Source organism: Anoplophora glabripennis, unplaced genomic scaffold, assembly GCF_000390285.2.
Source record: "Anoplophora glabripennis isolate ALB-LARVAE unplaced genomic scaffold, Agla_2.0 scaffold502, whole genome shotgun sequence".
Taxonomy (NCBI): Eukaryota; Metazoa; Arthropoda; class Insecta; order Coleoptera; family Cerambycidae; genus Anoplophora; species Anoplophora glabripennis.
Window position 1 is genome coordinate 262,041 of NW_019416584.1, and position 17,665 is coordinate 279,705.

The window sequence follows — 17,665 nt, forward strand, 5'->3', positions numbered from 1 at the left end:
AGAACTCGATATTTTTTCGTTATAAAAATTTGTATTTTGTATTTTTTTAAGTGCGCTTCATAGGAGGGCTAGTGTATGGCAGTTTTGGAGTTGGTTTACCTTTTTTGGCTTGAACAGCTATGCTAAATAGCTCGTAGAATGATTTTTTAGAGATAATCTAACTAGAAATATTTGTTTTATTGATTGTTTGCGCTAATAATTCAATAATATGCTTGTAAATGGCTTAGGTATTATACAATGCAATAATTTAGAACGTATGCTACTGTTGTAATGAGTTCAAATGTCGAGTACACACTCTGGCCAAGCATCCGTATCCTGGTTATACTTCTGTCGATACACAGGGTTGACGTTCAATCATACGCAAGGGCATCTCCGGTAGCGGCTTTTTACGCGATTCGGTTTTCTGCAGCACCATTCTCACTGAGCGGCTTAGCGTTTCTGTCTGGTTCTGAGTTTCTGGAACTATATACTGTTTAAGTTTGACTTATATATAATTACCTTTATGTTGGAGTTTTCGTCCAATTCGAATTTTTTTAAATTTGACGAATTTCTGATTGTCCAAATTTAGAACTGGAACGGCCTCGTTGCCCTTATTTTGCGTGGTTGCGGATTTGGACTGCTAAGATGGAGTGTTTTCGGCTGCTTGGGGCGGTTTTTTGTCGCGATTGCTGGAGCTTTGACAAGTGAGGTGAATTTCTCCATCTTTCGCACCGCGTCGTGCTAGGGATTACAGGTCGATGGCATTGTTCCCTGGGCGGTTTTTAACAGTTTTGTGGTCCCGATTGGAAAGTGTGGTGAATTCTCGGGACTTTTTTCGAGTTAGTTTTATGTGAGGTTTTATGATATTATTCTACATACCCTTCACCATCATAATGAACAATAAAATATTTATTAAAAATTTTTTTACGTTTAAACTCTAATCCGACTGGACTAGTAAGTCAAAATAACGGGCATCAAATTTAATAGCCCTAATAAAAATTTACTACAATTTTATAGAACAGTTTTCCTCAGTGCAGTCATCCCTGCAAATTGAAAATAAATTGAAGGTACTTTATACACCTTATTACGGTATAACGACCATACTACAATAAAAATCTATGAGCGTGTACAAGGAGGCGTGCTGAGCGAGCCCCAGGATCGAAACGATCGAAATAAATAATCCTGTTTATTATCGTTTCCTTCGTTACATTCCGCCACAGAAATCTGAGGACGGCGACTGTGAAATATTTTACAGCGGAATTCGAATGGCTGCGCCTCCGTTTAATATGCAAATTAGACGCGGGAATAAACAGCGATATTTCGCGATTTAATAAAATAAGTTACTGTGGGACTAGTGGGAAAGGACGATCGTATTTGTACGAATGCAAACCTGGACAGATATGCAAGGATAATGTTCATTAATGCAAGATTTATCTCGATATACAGAGCATTCATAAATGTTTACAAGTCGCGTGACTGCCGAGCTTAGGCAACCCAACATTGCACGACTGGTACGGCCCCGTCAACTAAAAATCCCTAAATCTTGTCGCCACCAATATTAATGATTCGTTTACAACGAACAATGACAAAACATTGCGTCTACGTTCGAGATAATGCGATCCCTGATTGGTTGAATAGATTCTCGCGAAAAATTAAACCGATCCCAGCCGATGAAACATAATGTTGTGTTTTAATGTAATCTTGATTTTTAATTTTACTGAAATTTTATTGCCAACATGAAGGAAATAAAATTATTGTTCCAAACCAAATTACTGGTCACATGGCTTGTAATCATTTATGAACAGGATCGGAAATAGGAAAAATAAAATACAGAATGTCAAAAAATAATGTAACAAACTTTGTGTGTTTTACTCAACAAAAAAAATGTATACTTTAATACACCATCTGAAATTCTTGAAAGTCTTTTTAACTAATGGTTGTAGAAAACGACTACTCCGTTTACTAAAGCCTATAGCCTTCTTTAGGTATTATTTAAGAGGAATACAAAACCCAGCTGCTCATAATCGGAGATCAGGGTTGAGCTCGTTTTAAACTTTCTTTGTTACAGGCGTTTTTAAACTTATTTTCATGTCAATATTAAACAAATCGTCTGGCGCCCAAGAAGAATTTGTTTACTATTGGCATGAAAATAATTTTAAAAACGCTTTTAACAAAGAAAGATTAAAACGAGTTCAACCCTGAACTCCGATTATGAGCAGCTGGATTTTGTATTCCTCTTAAATAATACCTAAAGGTTATACAAAATCGCGCCCAACGTGGGGCTCGAACCCACGACCCTGAGATTAAGAGTCTCATGCTCTCTTTCGGGAACCAGATTTAAGCTCTGGTTCCCGAAAGAGGGAACCAATCATAATTGATTTATTGAATGGAAACACCCTGTGTATTGTGCCATTTTTGAATTGTACGGTAAATTCTCTAATATCAGCGGTTTTCGTAACGTAACGTCATTAACGTTTGAAAATTGATATTTTGAAATACAAAGTAATTAAGTAAATACAATGTTGAAATTAGATAACCTTGAACATTGAACATTGAAAATATATGTTGCAGGAAATGCACCTCCCTGTAACAAGTATAACATTAACATAATACTGGAGTTGTAATATCGTAACACTTCATGTAGAAAGACATTGGCGGAAAATTTCACGACACGCCCTTGTCCCCGTAAATTCTTACAGTAGTTCTGATAACTATATTGGCTTATTCTTTTCTTTGAATTATATCTCAACAAATATCTTACGGACTGTATAAATGTTGTAAATATACGTATCGTAATATGTTTTTGAAGAAGGCTAATTCAATCATGGCATTTAAATTATCTACTGTCTATTTGTCCCTTAGATAAAAAATAAATGGATATTTAACATAAGATAAAGTGAAATATAATGATTTAGATAAGAAAAAATGTGATCATAATTTATCTAAATGATTCTATGTTCTTGATTTATCTCTTATCATTTTTACTTTCACCAATGAAATTATATTTATAGGAATTTATTGCTAAAATCCTACTAAGATGTGGATAAAAGTCCAACAATTCTTAAAAAAAATCCTCAGTTTGGTTTATTACTTAACGTCCTATTTAGAAACGACCAAGGAGATACCAGTTTCTTACCCAAGCCTATAAATATCTTATTATCGCGAAAATATCCGTTACCCCGACGCAAAAATACACTCGTTCCCTCTACGTCTATGATACCGGATATAGGACGTCCGATCTTACTTTACAACCGGCAAGCTACAATGCCAGTTCCGTTTTCCTGCCGGCCATCTGGCTCTCTGTCGGGTCTCGTGCACCGCACGCCGTCGAGAAACACCCCTGACGCTCAGGGGATGATAACTGACGGCCCGAGATGGACTATTTATAGGTTTATTACTTTGAAGCGAGCGTAAGGCGGTAGGCCAGCCACCGTTGATCTGTAGAAGTCTTTTTTTTTTGTTGTTGACACCCTGAAAATTGTGAAAAAGGCACATTTCTTAGAAAATGTTTGTACAAAGTTGAAAAGGAATCAAGGTTACATAAGTAACACAAAATTGAGAAATATTGAACTAAAGATTTTTTATTTGGATGTTAAGGGGGCATATCTTTTGCAAGAAAACGATGGAATGCCGACGTAATTTGAGAATTAAAAAAATATATTTACTTATCTGTAAAAAAATTTCAATTGCAATTTCTAGAAATCATCGTTTTCTTTTCAATTTTATTTTTTTATTATGGAAGCCATATTAAATGATATGCTGAACAATAAGAGCGTATTTTAAGTTATTCAACGATTTGTCATTAGTACAAGAAAATTCAATAACGTGCCAAAAAACATTAAAAAAAAATACAAAAGAAATTTGAAAAAGAATCTAAAATTCGTAAAAACAAAAAGTTAAGTCTCTTGTTTGAAAGTTTCTTGAAAACCTTAATACCTTGAGCTGGTTTGCCAGTTTCTGTATTTCTTATAGTTTCCGCGATCTGAGCACATCCATCACAAAAATTGGCATACATTTTGCTATTATTTTCCAAAAACTAATGTTTCTATTTTGAAAATGGATCTAAATCAGAAAAATATATTATTTTTTGTCAAAATCAACTTAATTTTTCTATTGACAATTGAAAATCTATCGGTTTATATTTTTTCTTAGAACCATTTTACTTTTCACAATAAATTGAAATAAAAAACCAAGTATGCAGCAAGTCTGTTTGCAGATACGAAAAAAGTCTAGATTAATGTTTTGTTTGAAAATGTAGAATACAGGTATATGTAAACGCGATACATTTATTTAATGAAATAATGTAAATATTATGTAATCAGTATGTTTCTTTAAGTTGAAAGAACAAATGTGTTAAAATTGGATAGATAAAAATAAATATTAAACTTTTGACATAGCTGATATATGCTTATATTTTTACTAATTTATACAAAGCCTTTTTCAAGTTTTTTCCCTCGAAAATTTTTCTTAGTTTTGATATCAAACATATCATTCACTTTTTGAAGTAAAGAAATTTATTTTTGAATATTCTCTCAAGAATGATAGGAAATAACAAATTACACGTAATGTATGTACTCAAAAAATCGTTCTCATTTCCAATAATTTTCCTAAAACAACATTAGATTACAGTTACAAATTTTGTATGGAAATTTGTTGGTGATGATGATTAAAAAAGTAATTAATTACGCAAAAAACTTTAGAAATATATACAATGTATAAGAGAGTAAAAATGCGCTATCGAAAAGAGAAATAAAGTGAAAGGCATTAAACTAATTCAGTCTAAACCTTTTCTTAAAATTTCAATTTTCATCATATACAGGCTGTTACAAACTGCTTTCAAGGCTAACAAGATTAAAATTCGAAATATTTGAAAAAAATCGAAATTTTGGAAATCCGTTTTTGTTTCATTTCAGCCTTGTTTGAGGTGATATTGAAAAAAGAAGAACACTTTCTCATGGCCACTTTTTGCCCTCTATCGAATGGCATAATCAATTTTTATATGTAACACTTCGTCTCTCCAGAACCATCATCAACTTAATTTTTTTAAATACGACCCTGGAAATTTTATTAAATTTGCAAGCCTTCATAACCCATAACTGTACTGCCTCAGCCCTAACCAGATTCAGACGTTTTGTCTCGAAAAATTCATCTTCAGTGTATTCGTTCCAAATTTATCTAAATTTTTTATTTAGATTTCTTTGTTTATTGAATTATCGTACACTGAGTCGTTAGACCCTGTGAAATCCATATAGTTATTTAAACTATTACCACCACGCGTTTCAATAAAACTATTATTATTCTAATCTCAATAAAAAAATTATATAAATTTGGAACAAATACACTGAAGATGAATTTTTCGTTCCGTTGGTTTTTTGGTTCACCGACATGTAAACACATTTGTGTCCGTCTTTCCCAGCTTCTACGGACTAACACAAATGTTGTCTTGCTTTACCATAAATTAAAACGATCTCCATCATCACTTGTATAGCAACTCCGACTTGCTATACACGTGAGCCATTTTTCACACTTGAAAACTAATGTAAACACTGTTCAGAATCACCTGGGCCAAGTGGAGAGAGAGAGAGAGAGCGAATTGCTTAGTCCAGCAATGTAAGGGTTGTAAATACTACAACCTCAATGTTTTTTCTCGGAAACTATAAAGATTTTATAAAAATTGTTTTTACGATATTGACATCATTTTTCGTGACGCATCTATTCCCAAATTGCTTCGGATAAGTTGTGAATCACACTGTAGATTTCTACAGTTTATTTATTTCATTGTCGCCACAAAGTTTCTGATGTAATAATGATATTTTGAAAAAGCTATTAAATACAAAAATCGCGAAATTTCGGAATCTTAAAATAGTGTAATATTATTAAAACCAATCGGTAACTTCTGTAAAATTTTAAATATTTCAAGTCACGTTTATTAAATTATTGTGTTAAATTTTCTATAAATCTTAAAAATTCTCAGAAATTCCGAAATACCAAATAAGTATGACTAGCTACTTAAATTTTTGTTAACTATAAAAGTAAATAAACCTTAGTTATGCAGAACTGCATAAATTGCAAACACAAAATTAACTGTTACTGTACTGTACTTTTATCATTTATTAAATATTTTAAAACTCGTTTTTAAATACGTACCTACATTTATTTTTCTTCGTCGTGACGAAATAAGTATCTACCTAATAAATAAATAATTACAGACAATATCGTAACGGCCTTTAATTGTAAACTATTTCCTTTAGCCGTGACTCGACCTTTCCACTAGCGCCATATAGTGCCCTAATACAATTTATTAATGAATGGATGAATCATTAAGGCGGCAGTTAAGGCCTATAAACGGTCACCGCATGGGCGGGAACCCATTTTAGCGGTACTTCCATGGCCCGGCGAAAGCAGTAGGTAGATCGGACGTCCTATATCCGGTGAGCGATGCACAGCACGACCGGAAGAATGCTACGAGCTGTGGAATGTGGCCGATTCCGAAAACCGCACGGGCCTATCCTCCAGTCCACTTCCACCGTTCGAACGGTTCTGTGGTTTCGTGAGTCACGTTTGTAGAATGGTACCCTTGCGCGTAGTAGCGTGGGTGAGTGGCTTTTTAACTTGTGGTGTAAATACTGGTGTGTACTCCGTGGCCAATTTTTAAGCATATTGTGCTGTAGTTTTTGGAAATCTGCTTGTAGGGAGATTTGTCTGGCATTGTAAGTTCACTTTTTTTTTCTTTATGTGAAAATAATGTTGATTATAGAAGAAATCTATTACCTATGCTGTCTTATCGACTTATACTAAGAAACAAATATGTATTATTGTGAAAATGTGTAATATAATAAAAATATCTATTACTAAATTAAGTATCGTTAGGCAAAGACAAATAAATAACATATATATGATTGCAATTATAGGGTATTTTTGCCCCTGTTATGACCTTTATTGCCTTTATTATGTAAGTTATTTAGATTGTTGTGAATATTTATTTATTTTTCGTATTAGTTTGCACCAATATTTAAATTACAATTATCTAAAACAATCGTCAGTCACTTACTTTCACATGTCGGCCTGTGGTACTCCTAATTTTACTAAAAAAAAAATGCACATTCTTACAACTTTTATAACATTTGATGGTATTTGAATTTGCCAAAACAAAAAGAGTTAAGCGTTGAGTAATAAACATCTGCCATTATTATTAGTTTTGGATTTCTGTCACGTCAATTACTGTTTTTTGTCGGTAATTGTAATTATTGTGAGTTCCATTAAAAATTTAAATTTTGAATACAATTTTCTCCGACAGATTACTTGTTAAGAACTGAACGTTTCTTCTTTTAATACACATATATAAATACAAATTTTCATTCCCCACCAAAATTAAAGTATTAAAAAAGAATTGCATAATGCCTTTAATTCTTTGGTGATGGACTCTTTTTACTTTTAATTTGAACACAATTATGAGATGAGATTAATGTCTAGAAATAAGGCCTTTTTCGTTTATCGCATTTTAAATCCCAATTTTGAAAATGCGTGGGTACACAGTAAAAAAATCGGTGGAGTGAAAGCAATAAAGGTTCGGAGTAAATCCATTGAGTGAGATTATTGAGTACATTTTTACTCAATATTGAGCATTTTGACCATTTTACTCATTTGTGATATGACAATATTTGAACTTAAACTGAGTACTTTCACTCAAATATAGGTATCCGTTAAATAAATTCTGCAGATAAACTCGTATTTGGTACACTTGTAACTAAATCGGAGTAAATGTCCTCATTATTGAGTGACCCTGCCCAATTCTGGTTGTCGTGAGTTGTCTTTGTCTATTCCAATCGTCCCCATTAAGTCATTTCGTGGCGTGGTGTATGGCCTGTAGTGCTGGATAATTGTCCGTTAATCCGATTAATTTGGTGAAAATTATGTTTAAATGCAATGGTTTGAGGTTTGATTACAATAATTAAAAACGGATAGTTAAATTGTTACCTATACTTACGTACATATCTGTAACGTACGATATAGGTTATGGCAATCTATTCGCCCGATCAGTTCACCAATTCCTTTAATCGAAAATATTGCCTCTAAAACAAATCTGTGGCAGCTTAGTAGTTTGTGACTTTATACAATGACATTTAAATGAAAATTTAAAGAGAATATAAAGTGTTGCAAAACCACTCCAGATATTATGAAATGGAAGCATTGACGGTTGGTGCGGGGGTTTTTGGGCCACCGCCCCCTTGAAATATTCATAAAAAATTACTCAATAATAGTTAAATTTAAATCATATTAGAGAAAAGTAAACTTTTAATTGGTTTTACATACTCAGAATAGAGTCAAAAGTCACTCATATGATAGTTAGCAGAAACTTGGATTTGAGTAAAATTCACACAATTCTGTTGCAATAGTTTCACTCTTAAAATTTTAGTTGTACTCATACTAATAGAGTGAATATTTCACTAAATCGAGTATAGACAGAAATTGATACATTATTGAGTAAAACTGAGTCTATTATTCTTGTTTATAATAGGATACACATGGTTATTCATTTTTTTTTAACCAAATTCATTTCATGTATTAACACAGTTTGGATACAAACTACTATAAAGTATTGACTGAAGCAATTTTGAATTTTCTAATTAAAAGAACTTTTAATTTTCATTCATATGACCTTTCATTTATTCTTTTTTAAGTATTTATCGAGGGAGTAATTTAATGTACAAGCTTGAGAAATATTTTATAATATTTGGGTATTAAAACAATTCACATGTACGACGCCCATGCGTCATTCATCTTCTTCCCAATCTCTTTCTATAATTTGAATAGTGTTTGAATTAATTATGAAAGTAAATATTTTAGTGTAGAAATTTTGATCAGCGGATTATATCGCTCGATGTTTATATTAGTCACATATTTTTACTTTGTATTACTACACATATACTTATCTATTAAGGGGGGCGTTAATATGCGCAATTTTTTGTCTAGCGTTTTAGAAAATCTAAACATGTTAGAAACAATATCTCATCACTGTACGTTTTATATTAGTTTTGTTCAGGGTATAAGACAATACATTCAAAATAAGGGAAAAAAGCGTATTTTTACCTCGTATGTTTCCTGAATATAAAAATATAAACATAATCACACCCCGCAAAATGCTTTTAGGAAACCAGTAACACATGCATTAATCACAATGATTGAGTATTTTTACACATTTGCTGTACAAAACAAGTAATGTACATTTTCTGTTGTTTACATGTTCTCCGTGATCATTCAATGCGAAAAATTAAAGGAAGTTGCACTAGTTTAGCGGTACGCTTCGTCACTTCCCTGATGAATCTACTTGTTCTATCATTATCTTTCTAAAAGTGCGATTTCTTGTCTATAAATCACCAGTCTTAATAATTCCTGTAAAGGAGTGTAAACGCTAGGTACTATGTTTTCAGTTTTCTGTACGTTATGACGTAGAATTCTTTCATTAAAAATTGCCTAGAATTTTAGTTACAACACCCTATATATTTACTGTTTAACAATATTAACTTCCTGGAAACGTTACGATATTTTCCTAAACGCTACACATGAAATTTGTTAATCAATGGCTAGAATAAGGTGTATTGTCCTCTTTGTTATTCATGTATTCGAATTACGAATTTGGGTTGTCGTGACCTCACTTTCCTTCAAGACGTAAATTCGGACGTTATTGACTACATAAAAACTTGAATGGATTTAGAACGACGTTCATATCAAAGCATTCGATCTACCAGTATCTGGAAACTTAGGAATAGCATTTTAACACTTAAATTATCACTAACTCATACATTTTCTATATTCTGAGTAATCACAATATTGTTTATTACATTTAAATGACTTGATCGATTTTTCTGTTTTACATTTTTAAATTTATTCGCGAAATTTCCTCGCTCTGCAATGGAATCTATAATTCTTCGAAATAAGAAACAAATATTTACATTTATCTGTCTTAAAACTTAATAATCTGCCAGTAAATAAATATATGGTATTTTTTTCACAAAATTACAGTATATTCTGACTGAGAGATTCCTTAACAGTTCCGAAATAATCTATGATTTAAGGTTTGCACAAAGATAAATAAAAATAAAACAATACTTATAACACAGTTTGGCCATTATCTCGGAAAATTTTCTGCAAAATAAAAGAAGAATAATTTGTAATTACGTTATAAGATCTACTGTTTGTTGTACTTTGTTGTTTTATAAAGATATCTAACTAGTAAAAAATGGTTTATTTCCACGGAGATTTATTTTTTATGAAAATAATCGTATTATAGAAATATGGGTATCAATTCTTTTTTATAACGAACGCCCCTGGAAAGGAATAATTATATAAAATCCGTAGAAATTTTGTTTTGTAATTTGTCCATGGTAGACTAAATAAGTGTAAAGCCAGGTCAGAAGAAATTAAAATTTACCTAATTTCTTGTGTAATTAAACTATCAACTAATTATTTTATCAAGTGATTACGGCCTTATTTTGTTGGTGCTGATTAAAACGATTAGTTTAATTGATGTTTCCGGTAACTGTAACTAAACGGGTTTCACTGGAGGGTTTGATGAAGCAAGAAGAAAGTTTTGAGATAAAATAAGCAAATATCTACCAGTAGTTAAACCAGTAAAGCTTTTAACCATAACCTATGTATTGTTAAGATAAATGTTAATTAATAATTCGATTATACTCTTTTATTAACAAAAATTTATAGGAAGTGAACAGACTGTATGTGAACGCTTCAAACATTCATATCTGAATAATCCTATCTTATGCCTCTTCACGGGGTGTCGTCCGAACGCTTGATCTCCGTTTGTTTTAGTTATCCGGCGTTTGTTTATAAAACGCCGATATACAGAGTGCTTCCAGTTCGCCCTGCCTGGAGATGAATATTCCTTAACATTCGGCCGTCCTGACTTGGTCCGTCCCGGACCACACCCAATGAGACATATACCTGAAACTAAATTACTCTACACAGTATCAATGATATCAACAACAGGGCAAAAATTTCCTAGAAGAGAAAATAAAACGAAAACGTACTTCTTCGAGTACACAAAAATACATAAACAAATGGACAAACATTACTCTCAGAGTGCACACACGTTGGGGACTCGACATGAAAATCACTTGGAGTGCGCAAAAGATACTCATATCCTAATGGACTCAACAAGCCTACCTTCTCAGAGTGCACACGCATCGGGGACTCGACAAGAAGATTACTTGGAGTGCGCAAAAGGTGATCTAATGGACTCAACAAAGTTTATTCTCAGAGTGCACACACGTCGGGGACTCGACAAGAAGATTACTTGGAGTGCGCAAAAACTATCTGTGATCTAATAGACTCTACAAGATTTATTCTCAGAGTGCACACGCGTCGGGGACTAAACAAAAAGACTACTTGGAGTGCGCAAAAGATATCTGTAATCTAATGGACTCTACAAGATTTATTCTCAGAGTGCACACACGTCGGGGACTCAACAAGAACTTCGCTAACTACAAAATTATATTTTTACCAAAACAAACAAACAAAAAAAATATATTCAAAAGCACACAGGTTTCAACCTCCTTGTGCACTCAACTTCCACTATATTCAACTACTAATAATGCACGTAGGCATCACTCATCTTATTTACTTCATTTCAGTGTCCTCAATACAAATTCAAAGGTATACACAGGCATCACCCACCTTGTGTACTCTACTTCAACATTACTCAATATAAAATCAGTAATACACAGGCATCACCCACCTTGTATACTTATCTTCAATATTACTCAAACAAAATCTGTAGTACACAGGCATCACCCACCTTGTATACTTATCTTCAACATTACTCAAAACAAAATTGGTAGTACACAGGCCTCACCCACCTTGTATACTTATCTTCAACATTACTCAATACAAAATTGGCAGTACACAGGCATCACCCACCTTGTGCACCGACATGCTCACTAGTATTCTAGTAAATCTCTAATACATAAAAAAAAAACAATAAATATGATAATAATAATAATAATATTAATATGCCAGAATATCATTATGAAAATGAGAATTAAATACCTCACCTCTAATCAGTTGTTTGTGGTCTAAGAGCTTCATTTTGTCGCTCGAAACCACACCTCTAAAACCTCTTCTATCTTTGGACACACTTTGAACTTGGTATCGGTCATTGGGGAGAACTTGTTGTACTCTTACAGGACCAATGTACCTCTGGACCAGCTTACCACTCGCAAGCCCCTTCACAATTGGCGTCCTTTCCATCATGACCATATCACCAACCTCATAGATGACCGTTGGTTTACGATTTTTATCGTAGCGTCTTTTCATTGCACTGGCACTCTTAATTATATTGTTTGCAGCTTTTTCGCGCACCAGTTTTAAATAACCTTGCCTATCTACCTGCTCGTTATCATTCACATTAATATCGAATTTAAGTCTTGGTCTAAAACCGTATAAAAGATCAGCAGGCGCGTAGCCTGTTGTAGCGTTCAGTGTCCCGTTTATACTATGTTGTACTTCCGTAACTTTCATTTCCCAAGCGTCGTGTTCATCACCAATTGCCGTCATCATCGCATTTAAAATGGTAGCATTAAACCTTTCGACTTGTCCATTACTTCGAGAGCAAGTAATATCATTTAAAATATGTTTGATATTTTGTTCTTTACAGAACTTCGTCATTTCTCGTAAAACACTTTCCTCTATCCGATATTAATCTAGTCGGTACACCAAAAATTTTAATTAACAAGTTTATACATCTTATGACACATTTTGTACTAGTGTCGGGAACAGCTTCAATCCAGACATATTTAGTAAATGCATCAACGATCACCAACATGTAGATGTAGCTATTTTCGGTTCTGCAAAACGGGCCCAAATGGTCAATGTGCAATGTATGAAATGATTTATCTACCTTTGGAATCGGATACAAAAAACTTTTTCCCTTTCCTGTTGGTTTTTTCACACAAAGACATGGTATGCAAGATTTTACGTATTTTGTTACAAATTCTTTCATGTGAGGGAACCAATATTTTGTTTGAATAGAATCTACTGTTCTTCTCAAACCAGGGTAGCCGTTGTCATCGTGCTGTAATTTCAGAACTCTTCACCTGAAATCTTTTGGTATAACAATTCTGTTATCTCCATTAACAATTCTGCACACTTTGTTATTTACTAAGTATCGTTTGTGATAAGATAACCTACTACATGGTGTATAACAAACAGGCTGGTCTAACTGATCTCCATTTCAACATTGGTGTTACCCAACTCAGCGTTGCTATCAGCGAAACAAACCTGGTATCTCTCTAAAAGATTATCTAAGCGTTGTTGTACATCTTTCGGTAAGGCCTCAGGTACTACAGGTACTTCAGTCGTGGAATGCCCGTAAGGGAGTCCCCACAATATGCATTGGTCTTTGTCGAAAGATGACTTCAGTTTACTTAAATTTGACATGTCATGATAGTATAATAATGTGACAATCATTCCGATTTTGCTCTGAATGGTGTGAAGTTATCTTGCCATTTAAAATGTCGCAATAAATTTCAATTTTGTTTATCCCGGGGTACAATTCGGTTTTATTATTTACGATGTCTGCATTTTACGTTGTTCTCTGCTTCAAGTCGAGGCAGTTGTCATAAACTAGCGTCTTCATTTTGAAACTGTAAGCTGTCACTTGTTTTGGTAACCAGCAGGTTCGGTGATTCGGTAAATGAACGTCCGATTAGTAAATCCATGTCTTGCATCGCATCGTCAACGATTAAAATTGGTACTTCTCTTTCGACTTCATTAATTTTTATTTTGGCAGACGTTTCGCCAACTGAAGAAACTACGGCATCGCCATATCCACGCATTGTAGTTTGTTTAAATCTATCAATAGGAAGATTAAGTGACTTTGCGACTTTCATTTTCAGAACATTACAAGCGCTGCCGAAATCAATATAAGCTGATACGTCTACATCGTTAATTTTTGCAGTGACGTGATATTTTGCGTCATCCACAGACACTACATTTATTTTTGTCGCGTTAATCGTTTTGGATTTTAATGCATAGCAGTTATCTTTATGGTGACCAGGTTTTTTGCAAAATGTACAAGTTACGGACCTCCTCACGTCATTGTTTCTATCTGTCCTGTATGAAAAACAGTTGGCTGCTTTATGGTTAGTTTTTCCACAAGTAAAACAGCCTACTTTATTTGCATTTCTATGTTGAATTTGTACTGGATATCGTTTTTGTTCTTTATTGTCACATGTGTAATTTGATTCTACTAAAAATTTCAGAAGTTGTTCGCTATTTTTGTAACCCGCCGCATAAGCACTAGCCTTTAATAAACTATCATTTAGTGTGGAGATTATTACATCCGTAATTACGTGATCTGGTAGGTCGCAATGTTTACCTAACTTCAATTTCGAATAATAAAACGTTACTACATCTTCGTTACGTTTTCTTTCGGTATTCACAAAGTATCTCAGGTTCGTCACAATTCCTTTCGACGATGGAAAAGCACTTAAAAGTATGTCTTTCCATTCATTCCAATTAGATGAATTAATATCTGACCTACAGTCGCACCAAGATTTTGCATTTCCGGTAAGACGCCCTATCATTGCAAATATTTTCGCGCGATCATCCCAACTATAAATCTCTCCGACCGTATCGATTTTCGCCAACCACTGACGAATTGTCAAACTGTTGGAAAAACCATCAAATTCAGGTATTAATTCCATCCGTCCTACAATATCTTTGTTTATTTATTAAATTTGCGTCGTGTGGACTCCGAGAACGTGTCTCCGTAGTTTGAAGTGCAGCTCGTAAATCACTTGAGGTATCTCGGTTAGAATGCGTAGCTCGAACCAAAGTTTCTAATGCGTTAAGTCGTCGTTCCAAAATTTGTGTATAACGCGGACTAACATTTCGATTGATTTGGCTATGGCTTCTATCACGCCTGGAAGCGAGCCGTCGGCGATGACTGCTATCCTGTTTACGTACTCGGCTACGGCTTGAACGTCCCGTCATTGTTAGAATATTTTTGCACAATGTTCTTTTTTTTTGTGAACTTAACAAATCACAATGAAAATAACAAAAACAGTCAAAACACACCCCAAAATGTAAAAGCGCTTAACGAATGAGCAGGCAGACAGCGAATAAATAATAAACAGTACTCACCAATAAAGGTGTTTTCTCACTAGCACAATACACTCGTAAATTTTATAAAAACAGAATTAAATACTCAGGCACGAATCCCGCTTCTGATATGTTAAGATAAATGTTAATTAATAATTCGATTATACACTGTTATTAACAAAAATTTATAGGAAGTGAACAGACTGTATGTGAACGCTTCAAACATTCATATCTGAATAATCCTATCTTATGCCTCTTCACGCGGTGTCGCCCGAACGCTTGATCTCCGTTTGTTTTAGTTATCCGGCGTTTGTTTACAAAACGCCGATATACAGAGTGCCTCCAGTTCGCCCTGCCAGGAGATGAATATTCCTTAACATTATAGTGAAACCAACTAAAATACATACTTATATACGAGGTCTGTTCAGAAACTAACCGAACTTTATTATTAATTTTATATATGAATACATTGGTCTTTGTCTCCTTCAAAGTACTCCCCTCCCCTATTCACACACTTTTCCCAGCGGTGTTGCCATATCGCGCAGCAGTCCTGGAGAGTTTCATTTGAAATGGCCTTTAAAATATGTGACGAATTTTCTTTGATGTCATCAAATAGCCTGAAAACGGCTTCCTTTCAGTACTGATTTTAATTTCGGAAATAAGAAAAAATTGCAACGAGCGAGTAAGAAGAGTGGGGAATTAAAAAAGTTCGGTTATTTTTTGAACAGACCTCGCATTCACTGCAACTTCAAAATGAACAGTTATAGACTATTTTATGATTGATAAGTGTTTTAACATCAAAAAATTCTTTATAGTTTGATATTGTAAATGTATTTATTTCTTGACATTTTATAAATCACTTTACTGATACTGTTTCTCTTTCATTTCAGACAGTACTGCCGTTGAAGAGTGCCTTGCTAGGCAAAGTATTTGTGGTCAAGAACAGACCACAATGTGGCTTCTAGATATACCTCAAACACAAAATGGTAAGTCCCACGTTTATATTTACTGCCAGTTTCCTCGAACTGCTCGTATACTTTTCGCACTTGCCCGCCACTAGAGAGAGAAGCAACTAAGAAAGGAGATTTAGAGATTTATGCGTTTTGTCTCAAATTAATTCGAATTTTTCCAAATTCTCATTAAATTAAGTTATATACAGAGTGCATTTAAATAAAAACGCACAAATGCCAGCAAATAATCTTGAGGATAAAATGTGGCAGTTACACCAAATATATCTTCATCCAATGTTGCATCCTTTGTGAGTTACACGTCGTTTTTGAATTTAAATTAAGGAAAATATTCTTGTAACTACGAAACTAATGAAAAAATCTTATAAATTAACAATTTGCAATTGTCGCTTATGAGACTCAGCAGACTATGTGGATTAACTGTACTATTTGATACCAAATTTGTAACTAGTAATATTTTGCAAAGCAACTACTCTGCGAACTAAATCCCCATATCCCCGTTCAGCATAAAATTACATCTGCAATATCTAGTAAACAAATAAGATCATTTGTCTGTAGAATCACCAGGCATAGAACGGTTTGGATCTTATTTTTTCTCATCAATATATAGAGGTGATATGATAATGTAATACATTTTATAAATTATATTTTATAGGTTATATCTAGAGCTAGAGTGTTGGAATGAAAAACAATAATGTTTCCAAATAGTACTAATGAATATAAAACACAGGGTAACAGCACTCGTATTTCATTCTATAACTTTATTCTCACAGTTTCGGAAATAAAATTACTTTTTGTTCAAATTGCGTCTATTATAATATCCTTAGTCTATGCTATAAACTAAGAGGGTGATTCCTTGGGTCATTTTAGGCCCAAAAGCCTTAATAAACCAGAGCCCTAAAGTTACTGGTTTCCAAGATAGAGGGTGTTAAATTTTTTTGAAAAATATCACATTTTTTCAATTATGTATCTCTGAAGTTGTTTGACGTAGATTGAGAAAACTTGGGGAAATGATGTATCTAATTAAAAATAATAATTCTAATATATTTCTCTATAAATTTGTCAACCAGTGACGGAGATTCAGAGGAGCTTTGTCATTAAAGCCCTCAGGAAAACTACACCACTGGATTTTCGGAAAATAATAGGCGCGTTTAATTTACTGTCATATTTTTAATAGAAAAGGTGTCTTGCATTTTCTTCACACAATAAACCATTTTCGAGTTTTTTTGTTGGGTCATATTTAATTTTAAAATCTAATAGGTTTAAAAAAAATGAAACATTAGTAGAAAATTAAGCAGATTTACGACAACGAATCATAGATAGATGTCAGTAAGTCAGACAAATGTCAGCAAAATGAAAGTGTCCACCATTGGCAGCAACACAAACGACGAGCCTTCGCCTCAACGACTGTCGTACATTTTCAAAAATTGCTGCATTGTCTGTTTTGCTGACATCCATTTATGATTCGTTTTCTGCTTCATTTTCTACTGGTGTTTCATTTTTTTTTTAACCATGAAATACCTATTAGAAATTATTTTAAAATTAAATATGAACAAAAAAAAAATACTCGAATCTTTTGTAATAGTTTCATTTTGAATTTG

At 33.5% G+C, this 17,665-nt stretch overlaps 1 protein-coding gene across 2 annotated transcripts in view; it reads left to right on the top strand.

The window, feature by feature from the left end:
* Positions 1–17,665, top strand: part of LOC108912147 (E3 ubiquitin-protein ligase HECW2) — a 247,310-nt gene that overhangs the window by 123,499 nt on the left and 106,146 nt on the right. For both annotated transcript variants that reach the window (XM_018717315.1, XM_018717316.1), the window contains exon 3: positions 15,987–16,082. In XM_018717315.1, the coding sequence (XP_018572831.1) occupies positions 16,049–16,082 (34 nt within the window). In that variant the 5' untranslated portion in view covers positions 15,987–16,048. The remainder of the gene's footprint in view (positions 1–15,986; positions 16,083–17,665) is intronic.